The sequence below is a fragment of the Trachurus japonicus genome, chromosome 17 (genome assembly GCF_045865225.1).
Source record: "Trachurus japonicus isolate A0001 chromosome 17, Traja_1.0".
Classification (NCBI taxonomy): Eukaryota; Metazoa; Chordata; class Actinopteri; order Carangiformes; family Carangidae; genus Trachurus; species Trachurus japonicus.
In genome coordinates, this window is record NC_140923.1 from 32,635,857 (window position 1) to 32,653,429 (window position 17,573).

At 42.6% G+C, this 17,573-nt stretch overlaps 1 protein-coding gene across 2 annotated transcripts; it reads left to right on the plus strand.

Moving 5' to 3' along the window:
* Nucleotides 1-1,574: 1,574 nt before the first annotated feature.
* On the plus strand, nucleotides 1,575-9,987 carry LOC146971131 (protein zyg-11 homolog). 2 transcript variants are annotated; one of them, XM_085805202.1, is made up of 14 exons: nucleotides 1,575-1,806; nucleotides 2,265-2,430; nucleotides 2,701-3,500; nucleotides 3,696-3,836; nucleotides 5,831-6,007; nucleotides 6,282-6,346; nucleotides 6,629-6,728; nucleotides 6,965-7,015; nucleotides 7,435-7,596; nucleotides 7,695-7,742; nucleotides 8,161-8,361; nucleotides 8,448-8,500; nucleotides 8,946-9,043; nucleotides 9,305-9,987. In XM_085805202.1, the coding sequence occupies exons 1-14, from the start codon at nucleotides 1,804-1,806 to the stop codon at nucleotides 9,451-9,453; spliced, it is 2,214 nt and encodes a 737-aa protein (XP_085661328.1). In that variant the 5' UTR covers nucleotides 1,575-1,803; the 3' UTR covers nucleotides 9,454-9,987. The 2 variants fall into 2 exon arrangements, with proteins under 2 accessions (XP_085661328.1, XP_085661329.1); XM_085805203.1 differs by having other exon boundaries at nucleotides 7,438-7,596; nucleotides 9,305-9,819.
* Nucleotides 9,988-17,573: the final 7,586 nt, after the last annotated feature.

A 17,573-nucleotide genomic window follows, 5' to 3' on the forward strand; every position in this document is an offset into this window, starting at 1 on the left:
ACACACACACACATCTGCCAGTTTCACTCATGTCTATATTTCTCACAGTCTACTTACTCCTCCTCACAAAGCTGTTTCCTATCAGCTCTAATCTAATGACTGAACGATTCTGGCAATTCAGTAGCTTTGACATAATAACAGGAGGTCTGTTTTGGATGTGAGAGCTTCTTTTCTGTTTGCTCCGTATATGGGTTGTGTGTGCCTCTCACTGCAATCCAAGAGCTATTGGCAGCTGTGTTTATTTTGTTATGAGGACAATATGCAGAGGGCTTTGCAGACAAAAAAAAAAAAAAACACCCCTCAGCTAAATGTTTTGGATTTGAGGAGGAAGCACAGGCTTTGATGCATGGGGATCCTCTGCGTGGGGAGACATACTTCAGCATGTGGGAGGACAGTTTTGCTTATGAGCAATCAAGGCAGGACATTAATAATGTAGGAGAGTGTGTATATGTGCACAGTGCGGGGGCTTGCGTGTGACCCACATATGTGTGAGGACATATGTTTGTGTGCATGTTATTGAGAGTGTGTGCTTCCCAGGTGGTTGGTTACTGTATATCTCTATGGCTCTGGGCTGTATGTAATAGAGGTCGTATAATTTAAATAAATGACATAATTGTTATGGAAAGAGACTGGGGAAAACATTTAAAGCATGGTCGTTAATTTGCTGTACGTGCTTTACTTTTAGAAAGCCCAACTCTTAAGTGGCCCTTGCTGTCTGGAACAACGGTTCCCAAACCTGGGATCACAGTCGACCAAGGGGGCCCAAAATTTAATATTTTGTCTCTTGAGTTTAGAAAACATTGCTGTGTCCTAATCAGATGCTTCCATGCTTCATTTGTGCTCTAATATCACACCAGAGAGGCAATGTAAGCAAGGCCATGTCCCTGACCCCGAGTGTTAGTGTTGATAAGTGATCCTCATTTTTATCCTCCCAGTTGGCCACCATTCATAATATTCTTTTTAATTTAGGAAGTAGAATTAGTCTCTTGTGAAATGGTCCAAGAATCATCTTTCTCTGTGAGCCCCTCCTTGTGGCTAAAGGAGTTTACTGCCCCCTCCACCCACACATACTGATTAGTTAGTAGACAGACAGACAGACAGACACCTTTATTCAGACGGCTCCAGTCAGCAAATAGGCTACATCACATGGTCTCTTGATTTACAATCAATCAAAGGGATTGTAATATTTTTTAAAGGTATTGTATAGTAGGCTACCTGTATCCTGGATCATATGACAAAATATACTAACAAGTCAATAGGTGGAAAACACACACACACACACACACACACACACACACACACACACACACACACACACACACACACACACACACACACACACACACACACACACACACACACACACACACACACAAGAAAGAATGAAAGAAAAGAAAGAAAGAAAGAAAGAAAGAAAGAAAGAAAGAAAGAAAGAAAGAAAGAAAGAAGCGCTTCACATTGAGTCAAATAAAGCCCCTTGTATTAACATTAGGCTACAGTATCCAATCTCATAAACAGCTAACGAACGTTCAGGTCAAGCCCCGGTGACGTCACGTGGACTGACCAATAGGAGGCGGTCATCCTGTGACCGTTGACTCGACAACCGGTCCGGCGGCAGCGACTTAAAAACTAAATAAACAAACGGAAATGTCACAACTTTTCTCTAATGACTGGAGAGGAAATGGATTTTCATGATGACTCCTGACGTAAACGCTGCTAAACGACGTGTCTCCGTGTTTTTCGTTTGTTTACTTTTCTCCAGTCGACTGTTTACTTGACACACTTTACGTTACATTACTTAACATGGTGAGTCTGACCCTTCCTTCCCTTTCTACTCAGTCTTCCTCAGTCATTTCTGTTTAACCGTGAGGTTTGGTTGCATTTGTCCACTTTGCCCTACACAGAGCGCTGGGATTAGGTGATTTAGACGAGCTGCACGTCGGTTCATCTGTTGTGGATAAATATAGACTAGTGTTAGAGATCCTGTGTCAGTGTGGATCTGTTGAGCCCTGAGGAAAAAAAGCCTGAGACAACTGTCGGGGGTTTAGGATATGTGCTTTACAAAAGTGTTTAATGTGAACAACTTCAAGCAATGAAGAAAATAGATCCTGTAACGTTACAACCTAGAGATGGAAAAACACTCAACACACTCATGTTATTTCATGTTGAACCAGCCATAGATCACCGTGCTTGCTTATACCCACTACCTATGTAACAACAATCCAGTGATGTGACTCCTCTTGTTACCTGGTGATGTGTGGCAGGATGCTGAAGGCCCCCAGGGCTTGTACGACCTCTGTTTGGCCCAGGTGTGCCACAGCCTGGACTCCCTGTGCAACCGGCGAGCTGACGGCTCCATGAGCCTCAGCTGGACCCCACTGTTCCCACAGGAGATGGCTGACCAGCTGCTGCAAAAGATGGCAGCTACAGGTAGGTCAGGAGGATGGAAAAGGCTCCAGCAGTGGGAAACCATGCAGTTATAAAAAACAAGTTAGGTGTCATTCTTCATGCACACAGGCTCCTGTATAATGTGAGAATATCATTGTCCCTAGCTCACCCTGTCATCTTATGATTTGTTAGCTGACTGTGTGCTATGCCAGGCTGAAATTATGGGAAAAATTCTGCTCCACAAACATAAATGTGGCTAAACTGATGCTCCTTTTTCCTACAACATGGCTGTGTTTGCTCCTCTCCTATAAGGGATACTGAATGACACAACTGTTGGGATTTTCCGAAACTGCGAAGAGCTCCGCCTGCGTCGAGCCTCCATCCGCTGCCGCCCAGTATCTGCAGAAGCTTTCCGCCTGGCCCTCTGCCCTCACCGTCTCCAAGAACTAGATGCCTCCTGGGTCCCCGGTGGCCTCACTGCGGCTAATGTTGTCTCAGGCCTGGCCTCCAACCCGCACTGCACGTCCAGCCTGCAGAGGTTGTCCCTCAATGGGCTCCATCTGGACTGGGAGTCTCTGGAGGCGGACGGAGGGCTCAGAGTCGGCTTCAGCTCTCTGCAGGGACTGAGGACGCTGAGCTTGGCCAACACGGACCTGAGTGACGCTGCCCTGGAAGATATCTGCGCTCTCCCTCAGCTGGAGACACTGGACATATCCTGCAGCGCCGTCTCAAACCTCACAGCTCTCCTCCAGTGCAAGAACACCCTGAGGTCTTTAATGGCCCACCGACTGCGGCAGCTGGACATGTCGCCCGCCAGGCTGCTCTTTGTCCTCAGCCAGCTTCACGCCCTGAAGCATCTGGACTTTTCAGATGACTGCTTTTCCGTGGATGACAGTGATGGGAGAGACGGGGATGAGACGGTGCAACAGCTTCTGGAGGGGAGTCCCCAGGTTCTGCCTTCTCTTGTTTCTCTAGATATCTCTGGGCGGACGATGGTCACCGAGGCTGCGATCCGGGTGTTTGTGGAAACCAGGAGTGGGCTCGTCTTCTTGGGCCTGCTCGCCACCGGGGTTAGCTCCTGTGATGTCCTCTCTACACAGGAAAACCTAAAAGTAAGCATGTTGAGCAGATGTCGTGCAACTGGTCTGGGAGATGTCAGGACACCGTGGGTAGACAGACACATGAGCTTGACTCACACATAAGTTTCTCATTTGAATTTGTCTCAAGGCTCCTTGTTCTGTATTTACGGAATATGCCGGCTGCATTTCCTGTCTGTGTGACGCTGCTGATCCGCTGTGTATGTTCAGGTAACCGGAGAGGCTAATGAGAACCAGGTGTGTGAGGCCCTGAGACGCTACAGAGACAGAGAGTGTTTCATACGAAAGGCCCTCGTCCATCTCTACAATCTAACCACAGACATCGACAAACCACGACCAGACATGCTACAGGTATTGTGTTCTGGGTTGTTTGTTGGCTGCACTCATGTCATACATGGAACATGAATTAATCAACAGACACAAAATTAAAATCTCAATTATTTCACCAAGAACCAGGCTGTAGGAAACTATAATTACAGCTACATTTTTAAAGGGATAGTTTAACATTTTGGCAAATTGGCCCATTGCCATAATCGCTATAGTCATAGCAGTAGGTTCGTTACCTTTAATTGTCGGTGTAAGCTATTTTTAGAACAGCGGAGCGGAGCAGCAGGCTGCTCAGGGCTACACTATGGAGGCTAAGGGAATTTCTTGGTTTCCCTCATCAAACTCATCAAATACACAACCCAACAACTCCAAAACGCTGTCGTGGGCAAGTTGTGAGCTGCACAATCACCACGCTATGAGATAATAACGGAACGTTACGAGACAAAGCTGTTTTAGAGGTAAATTCATGCAAAACTGCTGATGCGCGTTGCGTTCATGGACAGTTTTTCAGCAAGCAGACTCTGTATTTACCCTGTATTTACCTCGAAAACGGCTCCGTTTCGTAACGTTCCATTATTATCTCATAGCGTGGTGATGCAGGTCACAACTTGTCCACGACAGTATTTGATGAGTTTGATGAGGGAAACCAAGAAATTCCTTTAGCCCCCATAGCGTAGCTCTGAGCAGCCTGCTGCTCCGTTCCGCCGTTCTAAAAATAGCTTACACCGAGAAATAAAGGTAACGAACCTACTGCTATGACTATAGCGATTATGGCAATGGGCCAATTTGCCAAAATGTTGAACTATCCCTTTAATTATTGTGTTTCATAATATCTACAACACTACTTATAATCTACAGGATGAGATGTTGTAGTTTTACTAGTTTTTTTTTACTACTAGTCAGTTCAGCCAATATTCAGCCTTTTTCAAGGGAAACCAGTACATAAGAATAAACATATGTGCAGTATTGGGTGTAACTGTAATCACATTACTTTTTTCAGTGCAAAGCATTACTGTTCTGAATGTAGTAATCACATTACAGTTCGCCCAGCTCGTTACTTACGTTACACAGCTAGGTCAATCAGTTTTCAACAGAATAGTAGCAACTTCGCAAGACACGCATCGCACAACAGAGGAGTGCAAGAGTGCATGGGCTGGGGGGGCGTCAATACTGGAACAGTGATTGGTTGGGGTTTGGCACAAGGTATCGTTCACCATCACCGAATGGTTAGTCGCCACCCTCAAGGGGAGATGGGATAAAAATGGCAGCGTCAACGACACGAGCAGAACATGCTGCTGCATGCGCCTTGCCTGAAGACCCCCGCTGCCTAAAGACACTTTTGACGGATGGAGATTCAAACACATCATGTATGTTCTCCTTCCATCTTATGTATCTCAGGCAATTTTACAAAGTACAAAAAAATGTAACTACTTTCTCCAGGGAGTTATTAAGTAATGTAAGGCATTACTATTTTTGAGAGTAATGTGTAATATATTACTGGTACTTTTTTGAGTAACAAGCCCCAACACTGCACATGTGCTATATAACCATGTAAACATTTAGAAATTCACATTCATGGAACAATAGATGAAAGAAAATCTTGTGCTATTCATAAGCTTGAGTATAATTGTAATCTTCAAAGAGGGACTTTAATTTCAGTGTTTTTAGTTTCCACTCGTGTTTGTTGAGGGCTTTATCTTTGTCTGTGTTCAGTTTGAGCATGCAGGACAGCTACAGTGAAATAGTCCTGTGATCTCGACATTTTGATTACTGTACTTAGATGTGAGGAGAGGGGACTTAATGAGGCTCTTTCTAGTGGAGCCTCGCAGATAAAGAGCAACATGCAACTCCACAGCTGGTTTGGTGAGAGGCTGTAGGAGGTAGGAAGGCTACGCACTAATACAAAGCCGGGAATTGTTCTCAACAGTTTCCAGCCCACTGACAGGAGTCACAAACACGAACAGTCTCTGATCCTAAAAACACATGTGATTATGACACGGACCTCCTGTTTCCTGTAGCTGGTGCTGAGTGGGATGCAGAGCCACCCCTCCTCCCTGCACGTCCAACTGGTGGCCACGGCCTGCGCCTTCAACCTGACCACTCAGAACATGGCGGAGGCCATGGCCGTCAGCCTGCTCACCTCCACCGTCACCCAGCTGCTGCACGCCATGAAGGCCTTCCCCAGCCACCACCAGGTCAGCGCTCGTCTTTCATATTACACAACCATAATGATATCATTCAAGTTACACAACGGCAAAATGTAAGTGTGACAAAGGGGTTCACCACCAGCTGGATTGTCATGTGTCACATCTTGATCTGATATTTTCTACTTTTAAATGTTTCATTCGGTTAAAGCTCCCATTCTGCCATCTTCAGACAGTAACTGTAAAAGGCCTCATCTGCATGTATGCTATGTATTTTCTTATGCCCATATGTTTCTTCAATTCGTAAAATATTTCATCTCTCCAGGTTCAGAAAAACTGTCTGCTGGCACTTTGCAGTGACTACATCCTGCAGGATGTCCCATTTGACAAGTTAGTTTACTTTCATTCACTTCTAATATGAGTTATGGGCCCACTGTCATACAGCAGCCAAGATAATCACTGCACTAACAGTGTGGCGCTATAATGTTTTTCCAGTAGAGTGTGATCCAGGCAGAATATATTTAGTCCTTAAGTGTAACCGCCAAAAGAAATAGTCCTTCCAGATGTAAAAGCGCAGACGTGAACTCAGATTTTCTTGAAGCTTGTCTGTACATTATCTGTATATTTCTGTAACGCTGCGTTCCCTCTGCCCATGCTGTGATTATGCTTCAGGTATTTAGCAGCGACGCTGGTGATTAACTGGCTGAGCAGCCACGAGGATCCGACCCTTCAGAGGATGGCTGTGGCTGTCATCTCCATTCTGGTGGCCAAGGTCAAGACACTGATCACTTACCGTGCATTAGTCCGCTGCAGGAAAACAGTATGGCACCTGTTGGTCAGCGCCTGTAGCTCTGTGACACCACTTTCAGCAGCCAGCTTTATGCTTTCACTTAGTCCTGTTAAATGAGGCCATATTCCCTGCAGGATAAAAACATGCTGTTCAAGTGTGACATTTAGAGAGCTGGATAAAACTCCCAGAAGAACTTGTGTTTTTTGTTTTATTTGCAGTTGTCCACAGAGCAGATTGCACAGCTCAGCAAGGATGTCTCCATTATGAAGGTACTTTTAGTATTTTGTTCCAAACGTAGCACCAGAGATTCATTAGTGACTCTCTTTCTGCTTTTCTCACCAGATATATTTCCTTTCACCTACTATAATACGTTCATCTGATCCCTGTCAGTTCATTATTTCATGAACACATTCTTTTCTGTTTAATGTCACTTCATTATCCAATCACTTTTTCTCTCAGTGTGCATATAATCAACCTGACCTCTACACAGTTATTTCCATTCTATTTATTGTATGTCTGATGTCACAGATCAACATGAAAATCATTTTATTTAACAACCGTGAATTGTATTCTGTGCTGCACGTCTCCCTACCAGAGGATGCTTCTTGTATTTGTTCTAATCTTGTTTACAGACAAGAATGTTATTTCTTTTTTTTTCTGTCCTGTGTCCTCCTTTCTCTTCTAACAGCAGCTGCTGGCTATCGTGCAGCAGAAGGCGATGGTGGGAGTGGTGGACTCCACTCTGAAGTTCGCCTTGAGTGCTCTGTGGAACCTGACGGATGAGATGCCCGCTGCAGCTCGCAACTTCATAGAGTGCCAGGGCCTGGAGCTGTACGAGGAGGTTCTGGAGGTAGACCAGACCCCTTCCTTAAAAAGGAAATACACAGATGTACATATCATGAAAATGCACACACATTTCCCCTCTAATTCTCTATTTTTTTGTTGCAGTCCTACTACACTGAACCGTCTATTCAACAGAAAGTTCTTGGCCTCCTGGTGGGTGTCTGTGGTGTTAATGTAAATGTGTTTTGACCATATGCCACGAGTGCCACAGCACGGCATGTTCTCATTTTTATAGCTTATTTGCACTAATAGATGCCATAGCTGCAGGAGAATGTATCTACCAAAATAACAATATTCTGCTCTTGTGGTTTTTGCAACTGTTCCCAGATTTAGGTTTTAATACTGTCACAGCAAGCACCATCTAAATGTTGGAGTCATGTCAAATTAAATTCATAATTCCCCCAAATTGTTAAAAATTAATTTGATGTTAGGAATAAAATGGAATTATTCCATAGAATCAATCTAATATAAAACAGTTCCTGTGTCCCTTCAGCCTCCAACGCCTTCCTTTCAAAACACATCCAACCTGATTGCTGCTGTCATCACTGCCATCATTTTCCCTGTGTTGCAGAACAATATAGCAGAGGTGGAGGAGCTGCAGGCAGACCTGCTGGAGGAGGACCTGCTGGAGCACATCCTCAGCCTCCTGCTGGACTCCCAGGTAGAGGTTGGGGTCCGTTACTTCGCCGGGGGGATACTGGCGCAGCTCACATCCAGACCGGAGGCTTGGACCCTGGAGGAGGAGCTCCGCACTACTATACTGACACAGTTGGTGTGTGTTTTGAATGCTGGTTTTCATTGAACAGACAATAAAACTCACCTTTGGCTCTTTTCAATGTGTCTCTATTTTTTTTGCAGCACACTTCCATAATGACATGGACCCAACTGCAGAGAGAAATGGTCTCTTACAGGTGAGAGAGACACAAACCGGACAGATCAGAGAGGAAGCTTTTCAGAAGCAGTTGTTTTAAATGCATTTACTCATTCTGTCTGGTCAGTGCAACATCAAATGGAAGCTGCGTGTTGCGTAACACTTTATTTAAATTGTTTCCTTTCAATTACACGATCTATTTTCTGTAATACTCTTACATAACATTTTGCCCAGCTGATTGTATGTATGTAATATATGCATTGTATGAATGCATTTTCCACAATCATCAGTCCTCTTGTATATATAATTTAATTTGAATATCGTCACTTAAATTCTGTGTTCCTGGGATTGCACTGATGCCAATGAAAATCAGCTGTCTGGTACCTCAAGCGCAAAACAAATAAATGTAAAATGTCAAGGATTACTTCAAGGTACTTTTTTTTTTTTTTTTTAAATCTTGGTGCACTGTGATTCCCTCATTACAGGTCGTTCCGTCCCTTTTGCCCTCTGCTTCAGACTCTTCAGCCCTCAGGAGTGCAGCTATGGGCAGTCTGGGCCATACATCTGGTCTGCAGTCAAAACAGTAAGACACACACACACACACTACTGTGGAGATTCCAGGGAACTCTTGACTATGGGGAGCACGTAGGGGGCTGTGCAGTGGTTATGGTATCTGTGTAGTCTCCATACAGATGTAAAATAGAGCTGAATATAATTTGTTTCTGTAATTGCGCACTCAAAATTACCACATTATTGATTTAAATAGATATGTTATTAATAACAGGATTGTGTTGAGGTTGAGCGTCTGTTCCTCTCATTTTCTTCTCCTGTCTCCATCTTATAGCGTCACATTACAGCAGCATGCTGGAGAAGGAGGGCGTGACTGAACTCCTGAAGGCTCTGGCTGCACATCCCAACACACACAGCGACATTAAAGGACTATCAGAGAACATCTTGCGACTGGTAGAGCAAACGGGGCCTCAAAACTCTTGACAAAAATTGAAAAGAACTGATGTTTGTAATGTTTTTGAGCTGAACCAGAAATGTGCTTGATGTAAGGTTGCAGATACAGTATTGAGGTACATACAGTTAATTTCGCTCCTCTTGGAATTAATACCTAATGGAATAAGCTATGGAATTTATATATGGAAATATATTTGATATAGAAACAGTTTAATTGTTGGTTGTGAAATGTATTTGTTCTTAACTTTAATGACAGAATGTTTTAATTATTTGACCCGAGTAAAAATGTTTACAGAGAGTACTTAATATCCTATATATGAAAATATATTTGCACTATTTTGAGTTCAGTTGTTGCTAGATATAAAAATTAAATTTTAATGAAGTGTTCCAAATAAATCTTAAATTGTGCTGTAATTCATGCATGCATAGATATAAAACTGGTCACTAGAGGGAGCTTTGGTACTGTAGCTTCAGGGCTGATTTGCTCTTCAGCCTCTGTTTGTGTAAAACATCCAGTCATTAGATGTATAGATTTGAAATCCTACATGATAAAGATACTAAAGCAGCCTAAATCTGCCAAGTTTTTTCTGCATGTACCGAGGGCGTCATTATAAACCAGTCATGCTCAAGAACAAGTTATCTCTCTCTCCCTCGCTCTGTCTCTGTCTCTCTCCCCCCGGTGAGATGATGCTGAATTCATTATATTTTATGTAACACAGCTGGAAGACAGAACTGCTTGTAGGCATCTACATAGTCTATTCTAAGTTGGCCTATTAATAATTCCTTTTGAAAAGTGGATTAACAAGCTCACATGAATATTTGAGTTGCATCACCATGCTCAACTTTTAAGTGTCAAATTCCCTTAAGGAATTCAAAGGAATCTACTTAACAGAAAATGGCTTTGCGTGCCTGTGATTCAGCCAGGTCAGTCCTTGCCTTATCAGCGGTAGACTGTAGGTTGGAAAAGAGCTGTGCAAACTGATCCAGCGTCAGCATTTAGCAGGATCTTCAACCCTTTAAACATTAAACTCACTGTGGCAGGCCTGTGGGATCAAAGGTCAAGTGCCTTATAGTGAACATGGTGTAATGTTACCGTGGGAAGTTCAAGTCCCGGGAAGTATAGGGGAGCTACTGTGCGTTCCAGGGTCTTATTCTGCATTATGCATGGTGACAGTTATTTATGTGGAAAATGTAGCAAGCGAGGAGGTAAAGGTAACAGAAGAGCAAAAGGGTAATTGTGGTGTCTATTGCGTTAATCAGGTCTTGCGTTTCTGTGTGTGGCTCAAAGAGTACATCAATATTGAAGTGACACACGAGACAAGATACGAACAGAGACTATCAAATATACAGGGCAGGAAACAAAGGAGGGAAGAATTATATAATAGCAGATAGACATTTTGAGAAATGTGCAACAAGAGTAATACTGAAAATGGATTTTAATATGCTCATCATATTCCAGAAGAAATTTGTTGTTTTTTCATTTTTTCAAGGTTTGTTATCATTTCGTTTCATTTGGTGTTTCAATGTTTTGTCAAATTGTGGTGCCTTTTTATGGTTTTGGAAAGTTTTATGCCAGTTTGTTTTGGCTAGCTGGGATGCTACATTTGCATGATTCAATATGATTCTGTCAGTTTGGATGAGATAAGGCCAGTTATTTAAGTAGTTTGCTTGCTAGTGTAAAGAAATGCAGAACTTGTATGTCCGAGTAACTTCCTATATAAGGTTAAAGGCAGCTGCATATTAGTCCAGTCATTTTATGAAAAAAGATTGAACAAATTGCAACAGAAGCAAACTCAACTGATTTTGTATCCTCAACATGTCTTGAGTGAGGGGTCCTGAGTTATGCAATCCGGTCGTTTTGGCACTTTTTACTTTAAAGGGTCAGTTCAACATTTTGCTAAATCCCACATTGCCATAATCCCTATAGTCATAGAGGTAGGTTCATGACCTTTAATTATCAGTGCATGTTGTTTTGAGATCCGTGGGGCAGAGACACAAAAAGGTCTGGAATGTAGTTCCGGCTGCATTTGCCTCAAAAACAACTCTGTCTCATAATGTTACATGATTATCTCATAGTGTGGTGAATGTGCAGGTCACAACTTGTCCACGAGAGCATTTTAAAGTTGTTGGATTGTGTATATGATGGGTTTTGAGGGACAGAGGGCCTATACCATTCACCTCCAATGTGTTCGCTGAGCAGCTCACGTCTCTGCCCCACAGATCTCAAAACAACATGCATCGATAATTAAAGGTAATGAACCTTATGTGACTATAGGGATTATGGCAATATTGGATTCCAAAATGTTTAACTATCCCTTTAACTGTGCTACATTTTTTTTTACCTTAAAGGTGTACAGAAATGGCCGTTTGTCCTGTTTGTCGCGCCGAGTTGTCACAAGTTGTCGCACGAGTTTACCCGAGTAAGGAAAACGAATTTGATTGGTCGTTATCGAGCGGGCGGGATATTCAAAGCTTGGGGCGAGACCGAGCTCGGAGTGTGTGTGTGTGTCTCAGACGTTTGATTGACGGATGACGGATCCAATATCAGTGGCTGATGAATCATGAGCAGGCTGACGTATAATCCGTGCGCCTGCATTATCCAATGCGGAAAAAAAATACCACACTTTCATCCCGGATTTAATCAAAAATAGAATTTTGCACAAAATTTGGCCTACATCGTCTGATAGATGAGTTATTACACTAATGTTAAGACCCACAGTGGGCTCAAATTCAAATTTCTTTTCTGCACAGCTTTAATTAAACAGCTTCAGAGTAATTGTGATGTTTAAATAAATGATTTGTAACTTGTTATGGGGAGAATGGATTTCTCTGCCTTCCATGTAGCATTTCTAACCAACCTTGCAAGATCAGTGCTTCCGATCCCGTGTTCCAGCTCTCGTCTCAGCCGCACAACAACCCATAATCTTTATGACAGATAAGACTACACAAATACACATCGTAATGCGCATATGATAAACAACATTATCTACAGCTCAACTGATTGCTGTCTCACTGGCTTTGTTAAAAACAAATGCACATGCAAGAGGGTTATCAGAAAAAGACCGGACTTGCATAGCTCCCCTGTAACTATTTCATTTTAAGTCAAATATGATTGCATATAGTGCTCTGTCAGAGGTTGTCACTAAGCTAAACAGGTAAAAAAAAAAAAAAAAAAAAAGTGACATTTCATGATTGCACTATCAGAAACTGGTTAGCTCATTGGATAGTCATTTTACTGGCCTACCATTTGGGATTTAGGTGTCGCAGGTGTGGAACAACTTTTTTTTTTTTTAAAGATACAACTGTGTCTCACTATAGCATTTGTCTAACACCTTGGACTTTTTTTTTGCTTTGGTTTTTATACAAATTTAAAAACAAAAAAACAATGAATGGGTATATTCAACAGTAGCTTTCAATTTGCCAGTTAGCTTGCCTGCATGACAACTACAGCTAGCTTGTTTAAAATGGGGAGCATACGTCAGTCCGACTGCCCACAAGTCCGACGGCTCATTTCTCCGACTACCCATTCTACAGTGTTAAGGTTAGGTTTAGGGTAAGGTTAAGGGTTAGGGCTACTTAAGTCGGAGAAGTGGGAGGTCGGACTGATGGACGCAAAAATAAAGAAATGTATGGTCGGAGTCGGAGAAATGGGTGGTCGGAGAAATGGGTAGTCGGACAGACGTCATGCGCCCGTTTAAAATTATCCTGCTGTGAATTTTTGGGAGACCACAGGAGGCCCAAAAAAGACAAGTTGTTGTTTTTACCCTAAAGCTTTTATATGCATTACGTCAACACTATGTGATGTGTTAATACTGACCTTTAAATCTGCTGTTAGGCTGATTTTGTCACCTTTGTACAGAGTGAAGTTAGCGCCAGTCTTTTCACTAAGCTAATTGGCTGTTAGCTGAGGAATCAGTCTTACTTTAAGCGAGAAATCAAACAATAGGCTAGGTAATTTCCCCAAAATGTCCCACTCTTCAATTATGGGAGGAAAAACGATAGGGACTGGATAAAAATACAGAAATAGAGATGCCTAAAGTGAAACTGACAGGTGCAAAAAAACAAAACAAAAAAAGGACTTATGGCCTAAAATATCTTCAGACAAGATAAATAAAGCAAGGGAGGGATGAAGGGAGATGTGGTGGGGATGAGAGAAATAGAGTGAGTCAAAGGATATTACAGACTCTTTCATGTTCCACAATTGTTTGTGCAAAAATACCACAGACCAATTTGCAGATTCCCTGTCTTAGTTTGAAATTTCATTGTGCTGCTTTTGAGTTGGAGCTTAGTGTGAGTAAGCATGTCGTTATCTCACTTGTGCAGGCAGCTCTAATAGATTAACACAACTGTGAACCGGTCTGGGCACCCAGAATACACTAATGTAAAATGCAGCTCATCTCCAGCTGTGAGGATGCCTGTGTGTGTGTGTGTGTGTCTCTGTTCACTTGTCTATGTGTGGCAGTTTTTACAGTTGCATACAGTATTTGAGCAGCTCAGTCTGCAAGCTAAGGCCTCAGTGTAGACTGTGAAGTAGATGGGATTTTGACTTGGATGCTAGTCAGACACCCGCTAACCTTCCAAATACCCAGAGACCAAAAGAGGGGAAAAGTACACTGAAAGAGCAGGAAGAGAGGTCGAACAACAAGACAAAGCAAAAAAACACTTCTCCAGGCAGAACTGTGACGCACGAAAGGACACACCATCTCCTCTCAAATGACCTTTTATTGCTGGGGAAGGATACAGAGTTGGCAGGCCCCTGAGCCTATGAGCAGACATGTAACAGCAGTAGGACCATCCTACTGTCTGCCAAGTGGAGGCAGGGGCTCACGCTTCACCATCAATCAATAGCCACTTTCCCAGAGGAAGGCTAAGTAGAGCTTGTCAATATCAAGTCCACCAGAAAACGTACAGTGGGCAACATTGGATCGAACACAGTAATTTCATTCATTTGAAATAAATCCCAGCTGATAAATAATTTCTGCTGATAATACAGAGTGATAATGATGGAGAAAATGGGGGAAATTAAACTGGAGAAAACTCAAGGTCAGAGTCATTTTTTCGCCCTTTAATGAAAACCAGGCATTTTTCTCATGCCAGTCTCTTTCCATGCTTCACTGTGTTTAAAATATGAAGTGACAATCCATTAAAGCAAAGGAGAGTACAAAACAGGAGCACTCATCATACACACTAGTTGTATGTTTACAATTGTAAGCATTAGACATATATTGAACTTAATATAAGTTGCTGAAGTTCCTTTTACGTCCCAGCTCCAGATCACGTTCCAGCTTGGCATAGCAGTGGTTGGTTTGGATCCGGCTGTAAGTGATTTGGTGCTGTCATCCATATGTGGCAGTGATTAATGATGAAATTTTCATGAAATTACTGAAACAGGCAACCAGTTTCCAAGCACCAGCCCGCTGGAAATATATCCTTCATTTCAAACTTTGGTGTTAAGTCATTCCGCTGCTCTGTGACCAAAGGATTTTCTTCCCATTTTGTTTGTGTGTGTGTGTGTGTGTGTGTGTGTGTGTGTGTGTGTGTGTGTGTGTGTGTGTGTGTGTGTGTGTGTGTGTGTGTGTGTGAGTGTGTGTGTGTGTGTGTGTGTGAGTGAGCTTGTTTGTAAGTAGATGTGTCAGAGGGCTATTACGGTCGGTTAGAGCTGCTCTTACTTAATGTCACATCTCCCATCTGCGGGCATTTCATAGCGGCCAGTTTGCCTTCAGCTCAGTAGATGCACACAATGGTGCAAAAATATGAGTTAAACAACCACGGGCAGGACACGGGGCTGCAGGAGCTCATACACCCCAGAGCTATGTGAATTTCCTCGTCTATTCACTCAACTAGCTCACAGTCACAGCTGTGTTATTGATGTGACTATAGCCATCTGAGTGCATCTCTGTCCTGAAGCACATTCTGACCACTACCTCTATCCGGCTGCTGAATGATGGGATATCAACAAGAAACACACTCATTCTCGAGCAAGACATCTCAATGGGTGACACTGTACTGTACGTGAACTTACAAAGCTGGAGCTGAACCAGCCTGTGAAATACAACTGTACAGAGTCAGTGTGGTGAGCTACAGCCAGCAGCAGGACAGGAGACAGCTCCATCAAAAGGATGAAAAAAAAAAATAAAATCAGCAAACCAGCACATCAAACACTTGCTAAGCAAAACCTTGCATTGTGTCAGAAATCGCTTGTCCACTCACTCACATACCACTCTCTGTAAAAGAAACTCAGCAGTTTACTCCAGAGCTCTTGTCACATACAACAACTCCCTGGATAAGCACAATTATATTAGTATGCTTAAAAGTATGATTTAAAATAAAAAAAATCTGTTAGTACAGCACCTCAGAAGTTTTTTTTTCATTTGGACAAAGCCAGGTCAACTGTTTCTGCCCTGTCTTCGTGCTGATCTGAGCTAATCTGCTGCTAAGTGGCTCCATATTTACCATACACAGCAGAATAGTATCACTCCTCTATTTTTGTATGCCAACAATCCCATATTTCCCAAATTCTCTACCTCTTCAGTTTTACATTTTGTTCTTTTGAAGCTGCTCTGGTCGCTGACTGTCTGTAGTGTGGTGTTTTGTAAGCACAGAGCCCTTCTCCTCGGCTTTGACACAGTGCAGTGCACTGAGAGAGATTATTTGAGTTGGAGTTGGCTACGGAGGCAGCACTGATGCTTTTGTTCTGTGTGTCTGAGCACATGCATACATGTGCCTCACTATGGGCCGATTTTGTAGTGTGGGGGTGTAAAAAGTGCAGAATGTTGAAATTCAGCTCATCCACTTAGTATACCACTTAGTATATGCTGTTAGCGGCACATTTAGCTGTTATACCGAACCTCCACAGAGTTTTTAGAGCCAGGTGTTCACCTTATGTGTGGTGCACAACAACAATTAAGTACAGTTTACCTTGTCATTGCATCTGTGTCACCGTGCAGCATGTATTAGAGCCACTGGCTATCCTGTTTCCAGGCAGCTCCCTCAACCTTGCCTGTGGCATCACATGGCCTAATCAGTGTGCTTAGCTGAATGTAATGCACACTCACAGTTGAGATACAGTACATGAATAAACTGTATGTGGAGACAGATGAGATAGATTATACACAGACGTCAATAGACATGCTATGATGCATTGCATTTTGTATATACTGTAGATACCCATGCAAATATTACACTCAAAGCCATAAGAGCAGCCAGTGGTTGAAACGCCCAGAGGCATCTCGGCCTAGTGTCACAGTAGAGTAGATGGTGATGGTACAATAGATGGATGGACACTTCTGGCATCCAGTTACATACGCCATGCCAGTGTGCATGGATTGGTCTGTTCATCAGTACATGCATAGATATGCAAACTGCCATGAGTCAGAATCACTTTCTTATATGATGACAAAGTGCAAGCATGGTGTTATGAGAAAATATTACACGTTCACCAACGACTGTCTTTGTTTTCTTACACCACATTTTCATTATGTGCAGCCAAACAAACAACTTGTCTTGTGGGAAAAGCACAAGTGTAATTAGTAACATGTATGATGAGTCACTGGTCAGTTATGTGTGAAACATGTTGTTGAGCCAGTACATTTGAACCTGAAACTGTCAGTGCTAGTGATAAATACACCTGTGCTTTTCAAGTTATTGTAGTCAAAATGTCAGCTGTGAAAGAGTAGTCCAATGTTTGTGCTTTATATACTATTTTATTATTATACTGTTGCATTAAATATATATCATTTAAATCAAATTTGAATGAAAACAATTATAATTTATCTGCTGAACCAGCTTGCAACGTGCATTTAGTTCATCTCAGTAGTATACATGTGTGAGTGCCAGTAAATGTGTGAAGAAAGGTTTCTCAGTATTACTGCAGATCACATCACACACAGAGAGAGAGAGCAGATTGTGCCGACTCTTCACCACCTTTTCATCTCACAAGTGCAAAACAACTATTACTATGTTCTGATGGTCCGCTTGCATTCAGTGGCACCATTACAGCCTCACTCTCCCCAGCCTCGTATGCACAGTCCAAAAATTTAATGGTCAAAAATCACATAGTAACAACATAATAGGTGATTTGAACAACAGCCAGTTTGACTTGTCGCAGTTGGAAAAGCACAAGTCACATAAAGCAGTAATGATGATTGTTC